We start from the raw sequence: 27802 nt of genomic DNA, 5'->3' as shown, positions 1-27802 counted from the left end.
AACTATTCTATAGTATAATATATATTATTTTTTATTCATTTCAGCGTCATCTATGAGCATAATGATTGCCAACAAGGTCCCTGCCATCCCTGCCCCTACAGCATATATGCTACATCTCACCTCTTGATCCAGCTGATGCAAAGAAGTTCCATTGCCTGCCACCAAGAAGCAGTAGTATGTCTATGCTGCCACCCTACTCAGATCTACGGCGGAGTCTCTAATCTGTGGGTGGAGTGTTCTGGAATCACTCCTTGTTATTCCTACGTGCGAAGTGCGAATTTGTGTGTTCGAAACATGAATCCTATTTAATGTGAAATCACAAGGCAGTGCGTATTATTAAACAATGGTAAAACTAACACCAGATTTAATTCTGCAATCAATGCAATATATTAATCCAGTTCGAGATCGGGAATTGGATTTAAGAGGTGAGTTGTACAAATTTGATGTACACCCGTTCGTCGTACTTCGTGTTTATTATATTGGATTGCTAAAGTTGGCATGAGTTTATAATACCGCACCACTCTCCAATTTCTATGAAATTTCGCATACTCACTAATTGAGACATCGTAATCACGAATCTGCATCTAATAATTGGCGGTGAAGTATGGAAATTGTAAAATAACGTGTAGAATTTGTAGAATATTCGTGTTAAATACCACGATGATTCTCCATACAAAGCAATTGACAACCGTGCTTCTTTCGCATTTTTTGTCGCACAACAGTTTTCCTACTTTGTGTTCCGACGTCAGACGGAGAATGCCTACAAGGTTAGTTTAGGCCTGTTAGGTTAGGTTCCATTAGCATAAATACAACGAAAAATTATTATTTAGGAATATTTACTCGTTTGATTAGGTACGTTTGGCAACGGTGTATTGCACGCTGATTTTTTTCATGTTGGGAAAATGCGTCTTTCGTGGATATGCTGTTCTTACGGTAGGGTTACGTTAGGAAAACATAGTTTATTTAGTTTTTCTCTACATTTCCATACTTGACCACCAATTATTGCATACAGATTCGTTATTAGGAGGTCTCAATTAGTGAGTAGGCGAAATTTCATAGCAATTGGAGAGTGGTCCAGTATTGTAAACTCGTTCCCTAAAGTTTTACTAAGTGTTATTTTTATTATGCTCTCTGCAAGAACGTAGCTTTAACAATAAATGAAGAATGTATTTGCCACTATTTTTTGGTGCAAGGGTACATTCTATGTGGCCGAGTGTAGTAAGTGGTCGAGCTTACACATAGGCGTTCTTCCCGAGTGCCCTTTCATCACTTATCTTTGCGATTATCCAAAAGTCAAAGAAATGCGACCAACAAAAATGTAAAATTGGTGCAGTGTACACAGATTTTTTTTCTGAACGAATTGTTTACGCTATTTGCTCGACGCATCTGTCATGTTACATCTTTCCTAAGTTTCCAATAAGGCAGTAGGTGTCCATGTCGAAATCTTACACCCTCGATTTCCCACGGTGATTATTATTTTTTTAATGAAAATTATGTGCTGCTGATTGTGAATAATAAAATTCTGGAGTGCGGAAATAAGTATTTACGGCTGTACAGCCATTTGAAGTTGCAAGGTGGTTGCTGTGTTCAAATTTCCCACAGATTCCAGGCTCTGCCCTTGGGGTAATTAACCTACCCCGGCCCTGCCTCCGCTCCGGCTATCTACCTTTCTATATAGAGTCCCTTTTGAAGGTATTTAGAAATTGGCCGGAACCACCTGCCCCCAATAATATTTTGTCTATTTTCGCACTAACACATTTAGGTACCACAGAAATAAGGCTTAAATTAAATCTCAAAAGGTAACTTGCCTCTTTATCTCAAATGTAGGCTGAATTGTGGGTCGAAGTTAATTTGAAAGTCCAAAAGAGAAATACATCGTATGTCAAAAGTATTTTTGATGTCCTTTTCGACAGAATACTACCCTCTCCTTTCCATACCATCATAGAAATAAGATGTTGCAAATTATCCCATCCCACAAGTCATTCACAAAATAAAACCATCCCCTTTTCTGGCCCGCAGTTGCGAAGAGAAATGTTCAGGATGTTCCACAAGATAACGTATTTACACATGCTGAGGTTACCGTTCAACAATATGTTGAATGATATTCCTCATCGTGTCTCATCGCTTTTTTCCATGCCTGTGAAACCACATAAACTCAGCCTGTGACATGAATCCATTATGGAAGCCCTGAAAAGCCATATAGACGCTACTTACGTAAGGAACTTCAATATAAAAAAAACATAAGTTTCGTAGCCGTAGATGTAAAAAAAGGAGAACACACACTCCCTTCAGGCAGGTATCCAGAAATTCCTTTCGGGGGGGGGGGGCTCAACACCATTTTTAAGGGGTATAGTAAGAACCTCACAATTGTATATTTAAGACCAGTGGTAGCAATTGGATTCCAAAACGGGGGGGGGGGGGGGGACGGAGGGCGGTGCAAGTAAAGTTTACTTTCTCTTGGTAGACACAGCTTAACATTAAGAGGCCATAATGTTGAGGCAAAAAAAATTGGGAGCAACTATCCCTTAAATCGTCGCCACTGTAAGGATGTCGTTTTAATCAGAACATGAAATCGGGGGCCTCCCCGATGGTACAGTGGTAGCGTCTTCGCCTTGTAATCAAGGGGTCCCGGGTTCGATACCCGGCGGAGGCACAAGTTGTTCGGATCCAATTTTAAACTGTAGGTCCAGTCCCGATTAGCCTTACTGTGCATAAAGTGGACTTAAAAAACCAAATTAACCAACCAAGAACGTGAAATCGGAACATTTTTTACCACTCGACTCCTCTGTTTCCATGCATTAACATTGTGTGCCGGAACCATCTCAGTATGTGTGTTTCTCCATTTCTTCTCATCAGGCATAAAAACATCTATGGTGTCTTTGAGTGTTTTTACGAAGCTGTTACACATGCACGGGATGGACAATCCACTCGACAACGCGAGATTCAAATTGTGGGCTGCGAACTGGACGCAGACAGCTATCGAATATTTCTCTCTGATTCGAGCCTGAACACCACTAACGTGTCTTGTCCTCCCATAAAAGCCGAAACCCAACAAATTGTTCAGATTCAGGCCTTAGCACTCACATGTGTTCAAAAATGCCTGTCACAGCTTCCGCTGTCTTGTCATATATCGGCACGAAACAAAGGAAGTCTTCTCGAATACAGCTGGATCACGAAACAATTAATGCACAGTGAAAACATCTAATGTTTCGTCTCCCAGTATGATCAAATGCTTACTCATTTATCTCCAGTGACGTGCCCAAGGGAGGGTTGGTGAGGTCATAACCCCATTTGACCCAGTATTCCTTTAAAAAAAAAAAAAGAGGAACGTCAAAGACAGGAAAAAAATGACAAAATCAGGACTGACCACCAAAAATAGTATGCGTAACCCCTCTCCCTTCCGAAAATCCTGGGCACGCCACTCTTTATCTTGGACACATTTTTTAAAATCAACTCGCCAGAAGTTTTATCATTCAGCATTGGAGATTAAAGTAAGATGCGTTCTTCCTGCAGGTTTGGATATGATCCTTTAGGGTGCTGTCGTCTGCCTGCCTTCACACCTAACCTTAACAAGGCCCTAATTTTCCATCCTTGTGACTTGGATTTTCAAGACTTAGGAAGGTTTCAGACCGAAGGACACGCGATACATGTCGATTGGAATGGGCCAATCAACAGCAACGTTTCACACCGTAGCGACACAAAAGGCCGCACAAACCTAATTCCGACTTGTGAAATACTCAGGCGACACGGTGTGAAATCTCCCTTATTAGGCCACTGCCATTGTCACCTCGAAGTAGTAGCTCTTGTTGACCACATAAGAAAAAAATTCTCCTCAACCGGTGAGAATGCTCCTCAGTTTTCTTCTCTCTCCTATATTCTCTGTGCTTGTTCACTATACAAGCAACACCTTACGATTTGATATACACAGGACATGTACTATGTAGACATTTTAACGAAAAATCGGTTGAAGTCAAGGATGGCTAGGTGGCTCAGTTGGTAGAGCCCTGATTCGAGTTCTGGTAGAGCCTGCAATTTCCGCCTAAGATGTCTACATATGCAACATCTTCTTGCTTTCTTTTCTCGACATTCATAAAATTTTCGGCTCTCTTTATGGTAGTTAAGTGTTTGAATGTGTTTCGAACCCAGTAGGCTTAAACAAAAGTATTTTTTTTATACCATGAAATTCTCGCACTGCATATACGAAATTTAGTTCTGGCAAAACTAAATCATCACTGAAAATTTTGATTTTCAGTTGATCTATGCATCTTATTTCTGTTGTAATAAACCACTCCAATATCCGGTACTGCTGAAATATTCCCGAGAGAGAGAGAGGCCTTGATCTCTTCGGGCCGAACTAGCACTACATTGAGGCCCCGGAAGTTCTACTGTCGTCAATGTCTTCATTTTCGAATCACTATATCTTATAAAGCAACCAGAGGACGCTGACTGATCACTAATCGACTGTATGAATTGTCACACTTACCTCTGAAATCTCTTTAACCGATCCTTTGTACAGATCAACCGAAAAATTGAATTCGCGTATTTATATCCTCATTATATTCCAGAACGTTCCGCAGATAAAACGATTCGTTAATATTGCTAGTAGTTGACTCCTTCTCTCATTCAAGAACGTACCCTTTCCCACCTTCCAGAGATTAGAAATTACAACGAATCGCCCTACATGTGGCGCTACTTTTGTTGTGCAACTTCCAAATGCTGACAAGTCTCTATAGTGTTCAAGTGCGCTGCGACAACACCGAAAGAGCAAGAAAAGTTTACGTGCAATATTATCAACACTCCGTCTTGTCTCGATAATTGTCTATCTCCTTAAATCATCGTCACATTATTCAAAAAGAAAAACGTAATTTTATCTAGTGTAAAATAAAAAAAATCCTGGGGGGGGGGGGGGGTTGCTCGAGCCACCTCAACCCCACCTTCGATACATGCTATTAACAAAATAATAGGGGTATAAAACATTCTCCATCTTGCCTCGATCATTATTTCTTTCCTTAAATTATTTTCACATTATTCAAGAAGCCAAAAACCTAATTTTATCTAACGATAACTGAAAAATTTCCTGGGGAGAAGGTTGAGCCCCCTGTGCCCCATCTTGGACACGTGCTATTATCAATAACAGGGTTACGGAAGTTTCTCCGTCTTGCCTCGATAATTATTTCTCTCCTTAAATTATTGTCACAATATTTTTTTTCACACCACAAGAAACAAAAAACCTCATTTTATCTAGTGTAAACCTAAAACTTTCGGGGGGGCTCGAGCCCCCTAAGCCCCCCCTCTGGATACGTGCCTGACTCCCTTCATCATATAGCAAAGGAAAATGGCTTTCACACAAACAGAATAGAATAAACCAAATCAAAAAACAAGTTACAAGAGAACTAAAGGAAAAGAGAAATGCATACAAAGATGAGAAATCTGTTGAAAATAAATTGTTTGCATTCCATTCCAAAAGGGATTCTCACATTGCAAAAATTTTCAGATTTAATTTCGAAATTTGTTTTAAATCACCAAGAATTTTGGAATGTACATTTGATGAATACAAAATGAGAAAATCTCTACAAGATGTGGAAATCACAGGAATACATGTTCAAAGAATTATGTAGGACAAACAGCAAGGAAAATTGCAATAAGATGGCATGAACATGATTTGGACATTATAAATTTAAACCCAAGAACAGGTTTGTCAGCTCACATCATCGAAGAGAAGCATTTGATTAAAAAGAGTGACGGGAAACTTAGATTTGAATGTCTGGGAAACTTCATTCATTACAGAAGAACACTGGAATAAATTAAATAATGAAAATGGTAACATAGACCCACTATGGAGTTTTCTTTTTCACAAGTGGAGTATGCCACCATCTTTAAAATTTAATGTAACGGAAAACATCAAGAAACTCTGTGAAAGCAATGATGGTTTTGAATTGCCTGATAATATTTGGGATTCATAATTTTTAAGTAAAAAATAATGTGATCAAAATTTTTTATCTGAAATAAAAATAAAACAGACTGTTTGTTTTCACAGTTAACTTGCTATATTACAACAATGTAACATTGACAACATCCATTGTATAACTGACCCTTTTTTGTTTAAAAAGAATTAACCATTGTTATAACCGTATCTTTAATCAACTAAAAATAAATGTCTGATGAAGGGGTTGTCTGTTTTCCTGAAACGTCACAATGAAAAACTGCATTTTTATGCTTGTAAAAACCGTAGACTACAACAGAAATAATCACACATAATGTCGGAGAAGGAAAGAAAGCTAGTGGGTGGAGCCACGTTTTTTCTTCCGTGCACTCACTTTCTCTCTCAAGTCACTAGCCTACTTGCGCAGATGGCTTGTTTTCGTTTGCTTGCTCCAGAACAGAGTGTACCTACAAGTTTATTGTGAACACTTTAATACATATTCAGTGAGGTTGGCCAATCACAAAATGGTGACCTCCTTTAGTACATAAGGCTGTACATGGTACAACAGGGAAATCTTGGATGATGGGACCATTAACGGCTGGGAACGATTTTTCAGTAGTAAATCCCTGTCATCTTCCCCATTAATTCAGACACTGATTATCACTCATACTCATCTTTTGGATTAGCCAAAAGCGGCAAAAAATGGAAGTAAATAAATCAAGCAAATGTTTGCAGGTTTAACATGATTACCATAACCTATGCAAATATCCTAAAAGACTAATTGAAGTTCAAGTATAACTTGTATCATATGTAAGTTTTACCAGCTTTTAACATTTCAATTTGTATCTTGCAGGCTACAAGATACCAGTCATAGAGAATTTGGGTGCAACATTGGTAAGTATTGTATTGGATTTTTTTTCTCTACAAATGAGGATATGAAGTTTGTTTATTGCAAAACATAGCATCTAATAAGAGCTGAAAATTACTTCGATTGAAATTAAAGTTAATAAAAGGACATTGATTTCACATTTTCCATGAGTGCATCGTTTCCTTTGTTCAAACAACTGTAACTACAGTAGTGACAGCTGCATTTTAAAATTATTTTTGTGTGTATTCTAATATAATGTGTTAATGTATGTAACTCTCTGCAGACTTACACATATCAGGGTAATAGTTTCCAATGTCAATGTTTTTCACAAGTTTTACATATGTATTAGGACTAGTTTTAGAATTCTGAAAATGATTGTGGAAATAAGTTTGAAGCTTGGACAAACTAAGCATCACAGTTAAAAGTTTCACAACGTATTATTTGTCAGAGAAATAGCTTACTCTAGCATATGCATTTTCCAGTGAGCAGCCATTCTTGGTTTATTGTTGTCGGGCACAGGGTAATTTCATGTCTGACACAAGATATGTGATCAGGTGTTGCAAGCATTTTGGGATATTGTTTTAATCAGCTCCGTGACCTAACCTAACAACCAAAGCATATAGGGATAATATCTCTTTGCACCTCACGTCACCTGATGTAGCAGCAACAGTCTGCAGCCAAGATGACAGTAAGTGACTGGCTGCTAGCAAAGGAATATGTATAGGAATATAGAGAAAAGAAAAATCATTCTCTGTAAAATGTGCATTAAGACAATGGAGTATGTGTTAACAGGCATAAATAGAAATTGAACCATGTAAATAATGTGTGTGTACCTCATGATCAGTTTGGAATTAAGGGCACTCAATAAAAAGTTGTCCTACTCCATGCAAATAACAAAATGAATTAATATTATTATTGTTTTTAATTGAATTAAGGTTTAAATATTCGTGAGTGCATGTAATTTCAATATTTCACCAACAAAAATTAATAGTATCTATAGCTACAGTGAGTCACATAAATTATTCGGACACACAGTAAATTTCTAATGTTTAAGAGCAGGAAGGGAGTGAAATCTGTGTACAGCGTTGAAGTTGATTTTCGTTTAAAAATGTCATGTTTAGCACAAAATTGGATGATAAAAAGTTAAAAACAAACATCAGCAACAATATAACGAAGGATGAATCCCTACCGTTGCAAAAATAGTGCCACAAAATTATTCGGACACATAGTAAATGTTAACGTAAGTTTGCGATACAGTGACAATTTCGATTTACGGATTGATTGATGTATGTATACTCTGTTCTTATATATTAACTCTGGTTTCCTGTAGGTTTCTATAGCAATTACGATCGCGTTTTGTTTAACAAAGTTGTGATATAAGAACATTTTCTATGTAGAAATGGGGCGAAGAGGAAAGGAAAGTTCATTTGAACAACGTCAGTTAGTGATATGGCACCACGCTAAGGGTAAAACTTACCGTGCAATTGCCTCAATGTTGAAAATGAAAAAAAGTACAGTTGCAGATATTATTAAGCGATTTAAAGATGTAGACAGGATCGAGTCCCACGGTCATACAGGGAGACCAAGAATTTTTTCCCCCAGAGAAGAGACAGTAATTGTGAGGAAAATTAAAAAAACAAATCAAAGATGAGTGCTCCAATGGTGTGTGCTGAGGTAGCTGAGGAGTGTGGAAAGCATAGTCATCCTGAAACCAAACGAAGAGTGCTCAGAAGGGCAAACTATCATGGCCGTGTAGCCAGGAGAAAGCCATTTGTTGTAAGTAAGCCAAACAGGACAAAAAGACTGGTGTTCACAAAGGAATACTTAGGAAAGGATCGGACATGGTGGAATTGGGTAATTTTCACTGATGAGAGTAAATTCAATACTTGTGAGTAAGATGGGAGGGTAACAGTGTGGCGTAAACCAAATTAGTAGCTCCGAGGGAAAAATTTGCAAGCAACAGTGAAGCACGGGGGTGGTCACGTAATGGTTTGGGGCAGCATATTGGCCCAAGGCATTGGTAAATTGGCTTACATCGAACAGACAATGGACAGGTACCGTTACCTTGACATTCTGAAGTCAAATCTAAAGACTAGTGCTGAAATGATGGGCATTCTTTGTAACTTTATGTTTTATCAAGATAATAACCAGAAGCACACTTCCCGCGTAGTACAAGAATGGTTATTGTACAACTGCCCAAAAGTGCAATTCAATTCAATTCTGATATCATCATGGTACACATGTACTGGAAGTTCTAGATTTACAAGAAAGTGGAGCATTGATTATTGGGATAATAACACACCAAAGAAAATCCATTTATGTCTTTGCATGTACTTCCAAGTCATTTAGAGATCTAAATGTTAATAATGCATGTAAAATTAAAAAAAAAGAGCAGTTGTATGTAAACTTCATAGATTCAGATTCATATTTGTTTGGGAATGAATAATCAGTTCATTTTTTGCATTTTCCTTCTTTTTTTTCAGGATCAGTTTGACACACTAGACTTTTCAGACAATGATATTCGGAAACTAGATGGATTTCCCTTATTGAAAAGGTTGAAATGCCTTCTCATGAATAATAATAGGATAGTGTGAGTATTGCTTCAATGTATATTGTTATATCTGTAATTACATGTGCATTAATTGGTACTTTAGTATTATACGGACTACCTCATTTCAGACTTTCTGTTTTCTGGGAAAGCCAAAGAAACACTTATGGACATAATAGGAGGTGTTAGGTTAGGTTAAAACAGACTGACTGAAAAGAGATAGTCCTAAAGTACCCATTAATTTAACCATACAAGCCGGTAAGGCATACAGAAATGCATTTGTAGATTCTGGAGTTGGTTCAATGTATACATGTAATGCATGGCTAGCATAAAACTCTTGTTATCTATTGACAGTAGAGATAAATAATTCGAACCAGTTAACTGTGTGTATTCGTATGTGAAACATGAACAATGGATGTCTTGTGATGCAGAGTGGAACATAATCTTGTTTGGAGAGATAAATTTTGCTTTTAACTTTCAATAGTGCCAAAAGTGAACTAGAATTTACTATTGTTGAAGGTGATGAAAATGAAGAAGGGTTTTTTTTCTGCCATGGCATGAGTTTCAAGGCATTTTTTGAGATGAAGAAATTTGTTTTCGGAACTGTCACGGGTTCCCAATCACTTGAATCATGTTTTAGTTTTCTTTTTTTCTGATTATTTTTGCTCAAGACGTGATCCACCTTGTTTTGTAAGAGAAATAATAAAGTGTATCGTGAAAAGGTAAAAATACAAAATCAGGTTTCAACTGCAGGCTAATTGGGACTGGACCTACAGAGTAAAGTGCTAACTGAACCACTGTGCAATGTACCTCAACTGTGTGTCGATTGATTGATAGTTTATTTTACTTCGCCTCTCTGCCATTTTTGGTCAATCGTGAAGAAAACTGAACTGGTTATCAAACCTGGAAGCCCTTGATTACAATGCAATGACGTTACCACTTGTTTGTGATTGTTCCTTTATATTTCATCTTGTCACGATATCCTTTTCTTTAATATTAGCCACAAGTAGGAGAAGAGAATAAATTTAAACAAATTAATCAACCTGGTACTTGGGGCTTCATGAAACAGTACAGTGGTTTCTTAGGAAGCTGACTTTGAGGTTCAGTGCATAGTTTCAGTATGAAAAGCAAACTTGATTAGTTATTCTGTAATTGCTACTAAAATTTGATGTTGGTGGCAGTGTCTGAACTCTTGGATTTTGTCTTCTTTTTTTCAGGAGGTTAGCTGAAGGCTTAGAAGCAAGTTTGCCAAATTTGGACACCCTGGTGCTCACGGGAAATCTTATATCAGAGCTGGGTGATGTGGATCCTCTGGCAACACTGAAGAACTTGAAGTGTTTGAGCTTCCTTCACAACCCCATTACAGCTAGGCCTCATTATAGAGCATATGTTATATTCAAGATACCTCAGTTGCGTCTTCTGGATTTCAGGAAAATCAAACAGAAGGTAAGTGATACAGCAATCTATCTACATGCATGCACATTTTTTTTTTTCCGCATTGAGCATTATAGCAATGAGAGTATAGATTGCATCTCTATTTGGGTTCTTGTTAACCCTAAATAATACTGAAAAGCTTGTTTTGAAAGTTGTTTATGTTCAGAAATATGGTTTATTTAAGAATTTTGTAATATACATAGATTATGGAAACTTGCATGAAGATTAGCGGTAGGAATTCCATATTTTTGAGTTACAAAGTAAAAGGTGACATCCTTCAATATTCGACTGAAATTGGTAAACACAACGCATAAACAATTTATCTACAGTATAGCTTCTACGTAATAACCTTTTTTCTTAATGAACTCTGAAATGACCAAATTGTCAGTTACCATGTTTTACACCTGAGCCCTTCATTTCTCTTTCGCCAATACAACAAACACTGAACATTTTCAGTTTTTATAAACTAACCAGAGTGTCTACCTGTCTAGAAATGTCTGGGAAATTTGCTGCTGTTATGAAAAAAATAATATTTTGGCCAAAGCTCCTTTTCTTGTATTATGATTTCATCATGCTACGAATGCAATTTTTACATGGTTCGATTTCGATTTACCAAATAACACACACTGCGGAGTTTTAGCGATTACTTGAGATTTTGTTCAATATATGCTTTTGTGCCTAGGTTAGGTGGGCCAGGTTTGGTTCTCTTAGCAGTAAAATGAATTACCTTAATGCATTCTACTAAGGTTCCAGTTTACTTCTACATAAATTCCCACTAGCGTACGATACAGTCACTTGTCAACGGAAAATACATTGTCCATGGAAAGTGTGCATCTTGCATAAGGTAATTTTTAAGTTGTTTTTTCAACACAAATAACTTTTTTTAAAACTGTGCTTATTATTTTAAGGAAGGTTAAAATTTCGTGTGACAATGATTGCCAAAATTCTACGATAATTAATGTTCCTGCGAGGAGAATTTGAAATAAATCATGAAACAATCTGAACCTTTACCAATATTTTTTGTAGAGTTGCACTAAAAATAGTGTTTTTGAACAAATTTAGAAGAAAAGAACAAGGAAGAAACTTTAATTTGTTGGTGGACAAACTATACTTTTACCAGTAGTTACAGTAGAAATTGCATTTTAAATACTGCAGGGAGGGGCATATTTTGAACTACTTTCATGTAGAAATGTACTACAGTAAGTGACTATTGCCATTTACCATTTTCTAAGTGGGATTCTAAGTGTGGTGTTAGCCAAAATATGGTGCCCTTCTTATGCACATGTTTGCTTTAATCTGAAAATTTTTGGTTCTTTGTCTGGAGTACCTGGAAAAGTCAGATAATTTGGTTTTTACAATATTGTAGACACCCTGACTAACACACAAAGATGATAATTAGACCCCGGATTTTTATGTAATATCAAAGTACAAAATATGTAACAGTAATTGATAAAATATGTGTCTAATTATGTATTCAAAAGGATATGGTAGCTGAATATGTAGTATCAAAGTGTCTGTAATATTAATAATAATCGAGCATCCAAGAATTCTGCTAGATATATATTTTATTTATATTCAACATAATTTTAAGGACATAAGTTGTTCAAATTTATAAACTCAAAAAGTACAGCAACATGTGCATATTTAAGAAACTAATTTTGTCAACTATTAATTACTTTTCACATCGCAAATTAGTATAGAATATGTAAATATGTAAGAGAGATCATTGTAACTTTCGAAACAAATTGTGAAAAAGAAAGCATCTGCAGAAATAACAATCGAATGAAAACACACAGATACTTTGGTACTTTTTATTCAAGGGAACATATTGTGTAAACTGCTACGTACAGGAAAGTACAGGGAGGTTATTGCAGCATGCCACCGCAAAAGCGTCGGCCGCTTACCGGCCTTGTCATGCATCAGGTGCCGGCAAATTGCGTAACAGATAGCCCGTTACACAAACCGCTTGTTTTGTAATGTTTCCACTTTTCACAATTATAGTTACAATTACAACTTAAATAAGCACGTACCTTGCCGCAAGGATGCTGGAAAAGGTGTCCTCTAAAATACAAATATTTCTGGCACTTTATTTCTGCCCATATCGCTTCTGACAGCAATGACTCATCCAACATAAAGGATTCAATTTTTCATTCTTGTCTTGCCTTCGAATAAACAAAACCGTGACTCTTATTTTGCAGATAACACAAGATTAATCCTTTTGAACACTAGAGTCAGTGGCGTGCCCAAGATTTTCGAGGGGGGAGGTTACGTATACATTATTATGCAAAACGAAAGCGCAGATAAACGAATTATTTAACAGTGTCACTTAATTTTAACGTGTGAATATTTTTGAAGTAAAGTAGCGATCATACACTGTGTGCGTTTTTCTTTCTGAGAGCGCCATTTGAAATAAGCACTTTTCCCCTTTTGCTACTATGGGATAAACTGAATATAAAAGGCTATAACTGCTCAACAACTGCATCTTTTTAAGAAATTTAAATTCTAAATGTAAGAATGAACAAAAAGCAACATTTTATGTAAATTCCGACAATTGTGAGTCCAGGGGGAAACGGGGGCCAAATCCCAAAGTTCTATTTTCCCCGTAATTACGCAAAATTTCTGAACGTCGTAATTTCCATATTTTTTTTTTTTCAAAGTTGCGGCAGGAGCATTACATATCCTCATAGAGTAGTCTTTTGTTGTGCTTCCCTCAAAATTTGGTCCATCCAGTGTCTATAGAGCCGACGCTAGAAGCGAAATTCCTCAGATGTCGCAAGAGCGTCAGCGGCTTATCGGAGTAGTGGTAAGCCGCGAGAAGCCTCTCGATACTACGCGAATGCGACAGCTGTCGGCTACCAGTTGTTTAGACGTGTTCACTTCGGTTTGCGTTTATCAGTACTCGTGTTGTTTATACTGTGTTATTGAGTTATTAGTTATGCCGCCAAACAAATATAGTCTTGAACAAAGAGTTTTTATGTACGATACTTACGTGAAAACGAACTCTTGCAGAAAAGTAGTCAGGCGATTCGCAAGAAAATTTCCTGGCAATCCTGTTCCGGACAGACATACTGTTTACAACCTCGTTAAAAGATTACGAGAGACAGGATCTCTTGAACCTAAGAAACGTGTTTCCAGACGACGTGTTCTTACGGAAGAAAAGCTAGACGAAATTGGTGAACGACTTGAACATACTCCAAAAAAATCCCTCCGTCGGCTTGCTCAGGAAACAGGCATTTCAAAATCCTCAGCACGAAATGCCACTAAATTACTTAGATTAAAACCCTACAAAATTACAGTGGTTCATGAATTGCAACCGCGCGATCACGCGACTAGAGTTCGATTCTGTAACTGGATGCTGGATAATATTGTTGCTGGCAGAGTAAATCCAGAATTAATCATATTTTCAGACGAAGCTTGGTTCGAATTGAATGGCCGAGTTATTTCACAAAACAATCGCTATTGGAGCACAGAAAAACCTGACCTTGTGCATGAAGTTCCGCTCCATCCTGCAAAAATTGGTGTGTGGTGTGGTTTGAATGCGCACAGAATAATAGGGCCTATTTTTTATGAAGGTACTATCAATGGTGAAAGGTATCGAAGAGACATACTACAACCTTTTTTTGAACAATTAACGGACATTGAATGCCAGCAGTCATTTTTTCAGCAGGACTCTGCTACTGCTCACACTGCTTATGAATCACTTAATTTTATTGCCGAGATTTTTGAGGACAGAATTATCAGTACTGAGTTGTGGCCCTCTCGTAGCCCCGATCTTACTCCTTGTGATTATTATTTATGGGGAACATTAAAAAACAAAGTGTATCAGAATAACCCGCGTACAATAGAGGATTTAAAAGAAAATATAAGAAGAGAAATTGCCAGAATCACACCTGAGGAGCTTATGGATGTTCAGAGGAATTTCATACGCAGATGCCGGAAATGTATTGGTGTTGAAGGAGGTCATTTTCAACATCATTTATAACACAGAAGGTTAGTGATCATCATTATTATTATTAGTTTTAAATATAATTTTACACTTTCGGTTTGCTTTATGCGCCGCGATGCTGTCTTCCCTTTCTGTCAACCGAGGATAAAGTAGAGATGTCTAAGAAAGATTAGATGTCTGAAATAAGGTTGTAATTGTAACTGTAATTGTGAAAAGTGGAAACATTACAAAACAAGCGGTTTCTGTTACGGACTATCTGTTACGCAATTTGGCGGCACCTGATGCATGACAAGGCCGGTAAGCGGCCGAAGCTCTCGCGGTGTCTAAGAAAGATTACATGTCAAAAATAAAGTGCCAAAAATATTTGTATTTTAGAGGAAACCTTTTCCAGCATCCTTACGACAAGGTACGTGCTTATTTAAGTTGTAATTGTAACTATAATTGTGAAAAGTGGAAACATTACAAAACAAGCGGTTTGTGTAACGGGCTATCTGTTACGCAATTTGCCGGCACCTGATGCATGACAAGGCCGGTAAGCGGCCGACGCTTTTGCGGTGGCATGCTGCAATAACCTCCCTGTAGCTTTCTTGTCCACCGATGTCAAGTTTCTAGGTGTTTTGCCTAAAAGCGAAATGAAATATGTAACCAGAAGGAGGGGAGGGGTCCTCCAGCATCTTTTCCCCTTTTTTTTTAGCCTGTCTTTTGACTTGGCATTCGATTTAAGTGACCGTAAGCACTATGCATCTCATTGATTAGAAAATATGACATCACATGAGATACAAATTTTGTTCATCATGTATTAGAGATCGAAAATATAGGAAAAAGGATCAAGATAGGAAAAATTTCCAAAATATGTTGTTTTATGTAAAGTAAATTAGCAAGTATGTAATATCCAGGCAAATATGTTAAAATACGTAACATAAAACTTATGCAAGATCATGTCAGTTGTTTATTCGTTGACATTTTCCTGTTCAATATATGTATCTAGAGAGGAATAGAATATGTAATTACATACAAATCTGGGCTCTAGTGATAATACATATTCCAGTATACATTACTTGACATTAAAACAAAATACAGTGAAACTTGAAATCAATCGAAATATTTCTCAGGCCCATGATTTTAGAGCTGAAATCATGTTAAATTCCCTGGATTAAATGGAAATTGTCTAACGTGGAAAACTGAAATCAAAAGAAGCTGTTAAACAGAAAGTTTGCCATGTTCTGGAATGTGTTCTTCACAAAAAATGTAATTTCTGTTCTTCCCAGTTTAACAACCTGTTAATCAACTTTGGAATTCAGGTCAGGTGTCTTCCAACCTCATTGCGTGTGTATTGAGGAGTCAGCTTCTTTCTGTTAGGTTTTGAATTAGCAACAAACACAAAATACATAATTTCTTTTAAGAAATAAAATATAGAAATCAACTTACGAGTTCTTATATTACACTATATATCCCATAATAATTTCTTAAAACAGTAACAGTGATGATGAAATGTCTTTCTTCTTATCAAAGATTTTTATCGTTAATATAATTAAATTGTGAATGTTATAAAAAGAGGAGTCACAAGTCACACCTGTGTTGAAATTTTTTTCATCTTTCTGAAATTTTACTCAAGATGGGGTCTAGGTCTACATTTGTGTACACTTTAGGCTGGCAGTTGCCGTCATGGCTACAAAGACAAGAGTTGCACTTGATCTTAACATGAGACTAAAACTGATTCGTGCGAGTGAGCGAGGTAAATTGTCTGTTAAAGAGATTATGAAGATGTTCATCATCGGGAAAGCTCAAGTGTATGATATTCTAAAGAACTCCCTGCTTCAGTACTGGAAAATAATGTGTAATGTTTTCTGTTCTGTCCCAGTGTAAGCTTTGCATGTGTTCAATTCCAGTGTGAATAAATATTGAGTATTGACCTACTGTAATTAAATTCATCTCAGTTTTCATACTTTATACCTGCATTAAACGGAAATCGGGCTTTAGCTGAATGTCCTGCTCCCTCCCATTTTCATTTATGGCAGGTGTCACTGTATAACATAAACTTTTATATGACATCTGACAACCTTATACAGAAATCTTAGTAGCATATCTAAAGTGAAAATCGTGAAATAGCAGGAAAACATTAATTTTTTATTTTTTTGACAAAATTGCAAAGAATTCCCCTTCAGTTTACATGTATTAAAAATTGGTGAATTTTTCTTCAGTTGTGTGACAGATGTGTGTAGATAAATATTTATACAACTAGGTCACTGAAAATTATACCCTTTTACTAGGTCACTGAAAATTATACCCTTTTACTGGGTCACTGAAAATTATACCCTTTTCATCAATCAACCATACCATATATCGTGATTACCTAAAAATAAAATCAGAAGACATCACCAGCTTCTAATAATTACATGAAATACCTTAGATTTTCATTTTTTTAAAAAAATTACTGTATTTGCCGGCATGTAAGACACACTTTTTTCCCTTTAAAAATAGTCTGTTTTTGATTACCTTCATTTCTGGAAACTTTCTCTGTTCTGAGTTAGACAATTTCTTTCTTGCGGTATGTGATGAAGATGTAGACCTACATATTACTTTATATTTGAAATACTGTAAATTAATTATAAATTCAGTGATAAAGCTTTTTCCTCAAAAATGTGTACAAAAAATGGGGTGCATCTTATATGCCCGCAAATACGGTACTTGATTACTTAAAGTTGCATTTATTACAAAAAATTAGTTCTCATTTATACTACTACACTCTGTAAAGAAAAAAAATAGCGACACTTGCTCGGATATGGGTTTCACAAGATTCATTAACCAAAATGAATTTGTATATGAATTCCTGATAACATTACAATGCATATTTGCAATGAGCCATCCAACCTTAACTACATACGCCACAGTTTCAGCTTATTGACATGACTATAATGAATGTATATGCATATATAACTAGCTGTGTGTGTGTTTCTATAAAAAAGCCTTTGTAGAGAGTAATACATAAAAGTCAAAGAAACAATAAGAATAGCACAAAACAAAAAGAAAAGAAAATATATTAAGGGTAAGACATATTGTGTACGAATATTGAGAGTACAACACAGCAAACTAGTATTTGTATGACCACCATGGGCCTTCTGCAGTGCAGCCAATCATCGGGGCATGCTGGTTACAAGGCTATGGCAAAGTCTAACCTCGATTTCATGGAACCAAACCCGGATTATCTGTTCCATCAGTTCCCTCCTATTTGAGAATGTCTTGTTATGGAGTCTTCTGTTCATAATGGCCCACAAATTTTCAATTGGATTCATGTCAGGGGAATGTGGAGGCCACCAGAGTCTCAAAATACTCATGTCTGTGAACCACGTATTGACGGTTTTTGCTCTGTGACATGAAGCATTATTATCCTGGAAAACAAAATAGTCCTTATTTTCTCCAGAAAAGTAGTCTCTAGCTGTTGTAAGATCTTTACGTTCCAGAATTTGAAGATATTTTCGTGCATCAACTGACTCTTCACATATCTTCATCCTTCTGACGCTTGAGAAGTACCGCAAGCCCACACTGTCATTCCGCAACTGAATTTTTGCATCTCTGAAACAATCCTTTTCAAGTTCCTTGCCCTTTCGCATCCACAACTTCACATCACCATCGTTTCCCACTATTCTAAATTTCTTTTCGTCGGAGAAAATGACGTGTTTCCACTAGTCTTCAGTCCAACTTGAATATCACCTCACAAACTCATGTCTTGCTGCCTTGTGTGCTTGTGTCAGCTTCGGCTTCTTACGTGGTTTCTTCTTCCCAATACCCACTTCGCGCAGTCGAAACACTACAGTTGTATGGCTGACTGCAATTCCAAGGTCATTTCTAATTACAGAAGCGAGTTGGCGGGAACTCATTCCTCGATTATGCAGTGCTGTTGTTTCCATTTTCTGATCTTCTCTGGGTGATGTTTTCCTCTTTCTACCACACTGTTGCCGAAGTGACGATTTGTTATGCTGGTTTTGCTGAAACTATGGTTTTCTGTGTAAGTTACTGTGAGAATTGAGGTGTTGCTAGTTTTTCTTTACAGAGTGTATTTCTGTAGTATTCCTTGCCCTTGTTGTCAATCCACAAAGTTTAAATTTTCTAATTATCATTTTATCCTTTTTTTTGTCTTTCCTTCATTAGAATATTTGAATGATGTGGATAGGAAATATTATTACCACATAAATAAATATTAATGGAATCACAATAAAACATAATGGTTATACCAAGAGGAGTTACTAAAAATCCATAGTAACATGCATCCATCATAACATAACTGGAAATACTGAAATTCAAAATTTGTTAACTCTGTTAGTGTGGACCATTCACATGTCAAGGTACATAATTTGTATTTTATGTGCTTGATGTAATATTGTGGTATTGCTGAAGTTGCATTATTTCTTGTAGGAAAGAGACGAAGCAGCCAACTTATTTAAGAGTAAAAAGGGGAAAGAGCTGCAAAAAGAAATCTCAAAGAAGGCAAAAACGTTTGTACCTGGAGCTGGAATTCCAGAAACTGCCAAGTCAACAGGTATTTGTTATTTGTATTATGTAATCTCCAGCCTACGAGTATTTGCACACGCATCGATAAAATCGGTGTCGACTGATGCCGATATCGTCAACACCAGAAACCAAAGGGGGTTAATAGCACAGCTACGCACGTGGCCCTGCAAGATACTTTTTCGGAATGAACACTGACAGGTCAGTGTGCAGTGGGAGCTCCTCTCGGAAAATTTTAGTTTTGTCAAGGAGAAAGTTTTTCTGTAAATTGGAGGTAGGGCAGGAGCCATCTGTGCTTTTAGGCTTTGCCCATCACTTCGTGAACCCCCTCCAAGGTATTGGTAAGAACCCCGATATTATTGGTGTGTGTGCAAAATTTGTGTTGGTGTCGCCATGAATAACGACTCCCAACAAAAGATCGGCACATGTGCAAGTGCTCTACCTGCATTTGTTTTAATTATTTACAGATAGTTTAAAATGTTCTGTTTGCAGTGACAGATCTAGAAGTTACCGAGAATCAATTCTAACATGTAATTGCACTGTTTTATATAAACGAGATATTACTTGATTTATTTTACTTCGCTTTTTGTGTCACTTTTGGCTAATTTGCGAAGATGAGGATGAGTGATGATGATGAAATTGATGAGTGGACACTCACAAACACCCATGCTTTGGTTCGAACCCAGGACCCATAAACGAGATATCATACTGTAAACTGGAACCAAGAGATTCTAGAGGTTAGGGTATTATTTTGCAAAAATAGGGTTCCTGGGCTGGAATACATGGTTATTATTGTCGTTATCATACTTCCTGCCACTGTAAACGGAACGATCAGATATGTTAAACTTTGTAATCATTTGAGTTTTTAAAAATATAAGGCATTATAATATATCCTAAAGCTGGACTTTGGGAGGGGCGATCGCCGTGGTTGTGTTTGTGGGAATAATTTGTCCCCATTGAATATTTCCTTGTAACAGCAAGTGTATGCAAGCTACAATTTAGAATATTGTAAACAAAAAGAACTTTAAAGATTTGGACAACTTGGTAAATTTGATCTTTCACAATGTCCCCAAAAATACTCTGCAACACATTTGCTGATCCTAATTATCTGGAAAATTTTGCAAAATTCAAAATTTCCATTCATTTTACACCAATGTTGTCTGAAAATGCCGTATTTTATGATTCCTGAAAGGTATTATGTTATTTGTGTCTAACATACTACATGGCATGAGAAAATGCTTGTATGCTTAAAAGAAAAATTAGACAGATGAATCGATACTCTGTTGGCTGACATATTGGCATATTGGTTCATCAGAAATTAGTGATAATGATACCGTTCTGATATACGAGGGGCATGTCAAAAAAGGGCTGATTGGTTATTACAGAGAATAAAATAAAGCGAGAAAAATTGTATTTTGATGCTATACAAGTGGCTATTTTTCTACATAGTCACCATGATGCTCCAAGCATTTTTGATACTGTGGAACAAGTTTAAGTAGACCCTCAGCCGCTTTGAGAACTTCACTATCATTGAAACATTGCGAAGCAAGCCACTTTTTGAAATGAAGGAACAGAGTAATCACTTGGGACAAGATCGGAACTGTATGGTGGGTGAATAAAACGTTCCCATCAGAATTTTTGAATTATCGCAACACTACAGTCAACTGTGTGTGGGTGCGCGTTGTCATCAATAAGCAGAATTCCATACCGTAACATTCCTCTTTGACGGTTTTGGATGGCACTTCGCAGATTAGACAGTGTTTGTCAATATACATCTGCTGTGATGGTTCGTCCCGGTTCCATGAATTCCACGAGAATTACACCTTTTTTGTCCAAAAACATGATTGCCATGATTTTGCGATGTGATGGTGTTTGCTTGAATTTCTTCGGTTTCGGTGAACTGGAGTGACACCATTGCATGGATTGCTGCTTCAACTCACCAGTGACATACGATATCCAGGTTTCGTATCCAGTCACTATGTGAGAAAACAAGTCATCCCCATCCTTCTCCCAGCTGGCCAAAAAATCATGTGCTGATTTCATTCTTTCATCTTTGTGAGTGTTTGTCAACATTTTTGGCACCCACCTCTTACACAGTTTGTCCGTTGTAATTCTGTGCAATGTTTTATCAGACACTTCAGGAAACTCCTTACCTAGATCAGTAATGGTGAAACTGCGATTGGATCGCACTTTCTCATCAACATGTTGCACAAGGTCGTCCGTCTGAACACTAGGCCTGCCACTCCGCTCGTCATCATGAACATTTGAACATCCTTCCCGAAAAGCACAGCACCATTGTCTTACCTTTCCTTCACTCATTACTGTTGGTCCATAAATGGCACACATTTCGCGATGAATGTCAGCTTCACTCAGTCCTTTTGCGTTGAGAAATCTAATAACCAACCTCGCCTCGCATTTGGCGGGATTTTTTATTACAGCAGCCATTTCAACTTCCTGCTATTCGCACGTACGCACCTCCACACGAAGAAATATACTGCTGTTGCAGGCACAGAATACTAAAGCATTCTTCGGTGCACATGCAGCTTCGCCAGTGTTGCCAGTCCCAATTAAAAAAATATCCACCCCCTTTTTTTTTTTTTACATTTGCCTTGTATCTACAGTGAAAGTCCGATTTCATGTTCCCAAACTTTACCTTTTCTCTCATTATACTTAAAGTCATCATGGCCCCAAGAGAGCAAAATGTCAAAAGTTGTTCCAGATTTTTCATTACCCTGCATTTTAAGTATTTATCACTGTAGCTCCCCTGAAAAACATAACATCGAGGTTCCCTTTGTAAATAGCCTGAAATTTTGTGAACAATTCAACCATTTGGTCATTATTTTATGTTGCTAAACATATAACTTACATGCTTTAATTTTGTGATGTAAAATAATTATTTTTCAAAGCAATCTCATAAGAGTTACTTGTTACATTATCTACCAAAATAAGAAATGAAAAATTCTAGACATTTTTTCAACCTTTCCTTTTTCTTAACATATTTAATACTTAGGTATAGTTGGAAATTAAGGAAATATATATTTTTATTCAGTGAAAAACTCCTACCACAAGGTTGGGTAAGATGAAAACTGAAGCTGTACTTTAACAAGATTTAGACTTTTTAAAGGTCTGAAAAAAATTAATGATTCAGACATCTTCCTGGAAGGGGAATGGCCACATTACTTTATTTAATATTTTTTACAAAACTTCAAGCATACAAGAATGTAATTCTTAAGAAACTTAAGAAACAAAGTGGACAAATCTTAACCACAACTCAATACAATTTTAGATTTCCAAATATTCAATTTTATCAAATCACAGTACAGGTATATAACAATGTAAATTCACTATACTGTAAAAAAAAAATAGCAAAAATTGATGTTTTGTATTGTTGTTGTTATTATTATTGAAGAGTACACATTGATCACTCTTTGAATGATAGGAAATTAAAAATGTATGATTTTGTATCTGGACTTTCACATCTTACTACATGACAGACTATTTATTTTCTTAACATGGTTGTCTTTTTCAGCAGGGATGCTATCTTCTGTGGATATCAAGAAGATCAGGGAAGCTATTGCACATGCCAGTACCCTTGAAGAAGTGGAGAGGCTTACTCGGTTATTACAGTCAGGTCACGTCCCAGGAAAAGAGGAGGAGAGCAGAAAGGCAAAGAGACGAGGTAATTGTAGAAAGATTTTATGTAATTTTCTCAAAGTTGGGAGCTAGATGATTCTCTGTTGTCCACATTCATTCAACACACCAGCAAAACAATTTGTGGTCTCGTGTGCAGTCTTTTAAAATTAGGATTTCTCTGTAAATACTACTACCAAATCCATACTGTGCATTTATAATGGACAACATTTTTCTGAAAACTGAATTTCGATGCAAAGTATGCAAAATTCCATGTGCATTTGTTTACCCCTCGAACTGTCTCAGTATACTGGAAACTAAGCAATAACTGTTGAACATGATTTTACATTTCCAATGGTAGTATTGTAGCCTTGTAATCAAGGGGTCCCGGGTTCAAAACCGTGGAGGCACATAGTGGTTGGGATACCACTTTCAACTGTAGATCCAGTCCCGATTACCCTTACTGTCTATGAAGTGGAGGTAAAGCACCAACTCAATCAATCAATTTAAATTTTCAAATTTTATATTTTCCTACGTTGGGCTGAAAAGTTCGTAGCCTAACATAGTAAAAAATATTTTTTTGACAAAATTCGATTTTATTATTCAATATAGTTGCCTTCGAGAGCGATACAACGATTATAGTGGTCATACAATTTTTCGATGCCATTTTTATAGTACGATTTCTCTTTAGCCTCAAAATAGGCCTCAGTTTCGGCGATTACCTCTTCATCAGTGCTAAATTTCTTTCCAGCGAGCATTCTTTTAAGGTCTGCAAACAGGAAAAAGTCACTGGGGGCCAGATCTGGAGAATATGGTGGATGGGGAAGCAATTCGTAGTCTAATTCATATAATTTTGCCATCGTTTTCATTGATTTGTGACACTGTGCATTGTCTTGATGAAACAGCACTTTTTTCTTCTTCAAATGGGGCCGTTTTTTCGTGATTTCATCCTGTAAACGCTTCAACAACGCTATGTAATAATCGCTGTTGATGGTCTGGCCCTTTTTGAGGTAATCTATGAATATAATACCATGCGCATCCCAGAATACTGATGCCATAACCTTGCCAGCCGACTGTTGCGTCTTTCCACGCTTTGGATTCGGTTCATCACGTGCAGTCCACTCGGCTGACTGTCGATTGGACTCTAGTGTGTAGTTATGGAGCCATGTTTCATCCATTGTAATATATCGACAGAAAAATTCGTGTTTATTACGGTTGAATATCGCTAAACATTGCTCCGAATCATCAAAACGTTGTTGCTTGTGATCGAGTGTGAGCACGCGCGGCACCCATTTTGCACACAGCTTTCGCATGTTCAAATATTCATGCACAATATGTCCAACACGTTCCTTTGATATTTTTAAAGTCTCAGCTATCTCGATCAACTTCACTTTACGATCATTTAAAATTATTTTGTGGACTTTTTTGATGTTTTCATCGGTAACAGCCTCTTTGGGGCGTCCACTGCGTGCATCGTCTTCGATGCTCATTTCGCCTCGTTTAAATTTAGCAAACCACTTCTCAACGGTTGATTTTCCTGGTGCAGAGTCCGAATAATGTTTATCAAGCCAAGCCTTGGCTTCAACAGTATTTTTTTTCGCCAAAAAGCAATGCTTTATTAACACACGAAATTCTTTTTTATCCATTTTTTCACAATAACAAAAGCTGCTTCACTCACAATGCTATATCTCACGAACTAATTATCCGGCAGCTGTGAAATATATACACGTATCTTTTGAAGGTTAGTACTAAGTAAAAATCACATGGATTTAATTCTAGTAACGCCATCTATGAGTCAGCCTACGAACTTTTCAGCCCAACTGTTAATACATTCATGGTCCCAATAGAGAGAAAAATATTATAATTTTGAATATATGTTTTCCTGCTGCTGAAGTTTCTTCACCTTGGTCCCCTAAAAGTGTACAGTAATCAAAATGCCACTGTGTACTTACCTTTAGGTACCTTTGCAACCTGGCCCAGGAATGATTTTTTAACCTATATAAAATTACATGTTTAGAACTCTTTCTAGAACATTCAAGTGTTCATGTGATTTTTCACTGTTGCTGAACCTCCACTGTGAAATGGTTGCAGGGTGGCTACTGACTGGGAATTTCTTGAATTCTAGGAATTGTGCGAGAATTATTGGCACCGGGAATTCTGCGTGAATTTTTCTCCGTTGACGTGAAAAATTAATTGCAATTTTATTATTGTTCCAAGAACATGGTTTCGTTTGCCAGTACTTTTTGTAGTTAAACTCTTGGAAATAGGTGCAGAGTTGCAAAATAAGCTGAAGAAGTAGCAGCGATTTCATTAACTATGATCTGAGGAAGGAAGCAAAGAAAAAAATGCAAAAGCAGTGCTATTTGCAAATGGCGTAATCACAAGGGAAGATAAGGGACGAGATAGGCAGATCAGTTGGAATTGGGGAGAGTTGAACTGGAGAAATGAGGAATGAAATTTTTGTGTTGTTCTTTCACGTGCAAGCCACGGTTAACCCAGGGGCACAAGTGATCAGCATTAATGAAACCAACCATTGTCAGCTCTTGTGACCCCAATTAAAAGACTAATGATTATGCTACCTTCACACAGTCAAAATACCGTGGCCATTAATCAATCGTGATTGGGCTGGTTATTTTTTGCATTGTTTTTGTTGCAGTTTAGTTTTTGGCCTTTGCAGGGAAACGTGGTACAAGACAAGGTACTTAATTTCAAATTCATATGATAACATGCTGAAGAATGTCAACTATGAAACCTTTTGCACGTGGTCGGTGTACTTTCACAGCACAGCACTAATTGTCTGCGAATAACTCTTCTCCTCCGCAGCTTGGCATATTTAATACCACACGTGATGCCAGTCCATGGGCCCAGCTTTGGAAGGAGGGCGAGTCTGCTCAACTCTGGCAGCAGATAAAATGCCAGATCAGCAAACGTATACTGTAAGGCCCCGGAAGCATTTCCTTTTAACGTTTTTGCTAGCATAAATGCTACGTAAATGCTTCCAAAAATCTTACATCAGGTAGTACTTTAGACTCAAGCATTTCATGTAAAATTTCCGTTAACTTTTGCAATTACAATGTATAATATATACAGCACAAAAGGCACGTCATGTTACACTATCTATGGTGAGTTCATGTTGTTTACAATTGAAACAACTAAAATACTTTCCCATATGTTCAGTAAACGCTATAATGCATGTATTTAACAGCGCCATTGATTTGTACCTAAAACCATTTAATAGGAAATGTTATTCCTCTCGGTTGAATAGTTATCTTGTTTTAAAAATGTGAAGTGATACATTTACATCTCACGTGGCCACCATTACATCTGCACTTGTGACCTAGAGGTCGCTTCTGATTGGTTATGCTACGAAGAATGCTACGGTGGCTATGCTATGAAGAATGCTACGGAAATAGAGTCGGTTCTATCGTTGAGAAATGCCATGAAATATGTCATGGCATCTAAAATACCATAAGCATTTTCACTTTACACGGTAGCATTTTGTTCATGGCACAAAATGTTAAGAAAAATCTAAGGAAAATGCTTTTGTCTAAAGTAGGCCTAATGCATTTCGCTGAACATCGCACACAGGGAGACACTTGTTAACCTGCTAACCACACTGGGACACATCCTAATAGCTCATATAAAATTTGAAAGCATACTTCTCCAATTTCTTACAATCCTTAAGAAAAATAATCCTTTAATACTCACTTTTCGACATTTCCGAAGGATTCGTGGCAGTTTCTCTTCCTGGCTACAGAGATCGTTGCATGGATGCAGGTAGAGGTTAGTGAGAAGCCCCACAACTGCTTCAACGTCTCTGTGGGGGCTTCTTTTCTTTTGAGTTGGAGAGGACACAAGGCTGCTTGCACAGTACAGCCTTACCTTGGAGAACCTACTGTTCTGTTCTCTTCCCTTGAAAGTAGGCTTGTTTATTTTTGTTTTTGAATTCATCCAACCTAGGCCAATCCACAAAGGTTTAATTAAAACCTCTTCACAGCATAAATTTCACCATTAAGAATTTCTGAATACTGCCCAAGGAAAGAGGAAACACCATATGATAATAGCCTGTATGTGTATTTATTATAGTGAAGTCCATTGTTGATAACCTTAAATTTAAAAAAAAAAGAATTTAAAAGTATCAACGGATGGCACGATATACGCATGCTAAAAATTTATTCCTTGAATTCAAATTTCTTCACAGTAAAATTCGAATCGTCAACAATGTAATGAAAAGTTTCTACCAAATTTTAAGAAAAACTGTACAAAACTAATAAAAGTATGTTGCCTGTAGTATTATATGGATGCAAAACTTGGTCCCTTACATTGAGAGAGGAACAAATAAATTTAGAGTATTTGAAAGTAATATCCTTAGGAAAATATTTGGGGCTAAAAGGGGTGAGGAGACAGGTGAGTGTAGAAGTACATAACTTGTATTCATGTCCAGATGTTATTAGAATTATTAAATCAGGAAGACTTCGGTGGGCAGGCCATGTGATACGAATGGAAGAGGATTTTACAGGATTCTTGTTGGGAAACCTAGTGGTAAAAGACCAGTAGGAAAACCAAGATGAAGATTGAGAGAGTGGATAGATCTTGCTCAGTTGCTGTGTTGCTGCAGCCATAAACCTTCAAGTTTAAGAAGGCTAGAGAGTTAGTTAGTTAATTGAGTTACGTATAAAGCAGTCTCAACTGTATGTGTCAAAGAAGAATTTTGTTGACATTGGTAAAAGCTATATTTTGGATTTTTTCTCTTGTAGCACTGGTTGAAGAAGAAGAGGAGGAAATGGAAACATGAAAGAATAAGCATTACAAGGATTGATCCTCAAATTGATCACGACAAAGAAGTAATACACAAAGAGGATGAAAATGGTAAGATGGAGGTCAGTACAATTGCCCCTCAAACAATGATCAATATTGTAAAGCTCCTTTATAGGTGAGTTTTGTAAG

At 36.9% G+C, this 27802-nt stretch overlaps 1 protein-coding gene across 2 annotated transcripts; it reads left to right on the top strand.

Annotated features, from left to right (window-relative positions):
• Positions 1-232: 232 nt before the first annotated feature.
• U2A (small nuclear ribonucleoprotein polypeptide A'-like U2A) lies at positions 233-27802 on the top strand. 2 transcript variants are annotated; one of them, XM_083114133.1, is made up of 7 exons: positions 233-425; positions 6777-6817; positions 9275-9381; positions 10557-10785; positions 19133-19256; positions 22758-22904; positions 27613-27802. In XM_083114133.1, exons 1-7 carry the CDS (start codon positions 344-346, stop codon positions 27648-27650), a joined length of 768 nt encoding a protein of 255 aa, XP_082970259.1. In that variant the 5' UTR covers positions 233-343; the 3' UTR covers positions 27651-27802. The 2 variants fall into 2 exon arrangements, with proteins under 2 accessions (XP_082970259.1, XP_082970193.1); XM_083114067.1 differs by having other exon boundaries at positions 236-425; positions 22755-22904.

Source organism: Lepisma saccharinum, chromosome 1 (assembly GCF_977018435.1).
Source record: "Lepisma saccharinum chromosome 1, izLepSacc3.1, whole genome shotgun sequence".
NCBI lineage: Eukaryota > Metazoa > Arthropoda > Insecta > Zygentoma > Lepismatidae > Lepisma > Lepisma saccharinum.
Note: the sequence above shows the minus strand (reverse complement) of the source record. Positions and strands in the feature narration are given on the sequence as shown.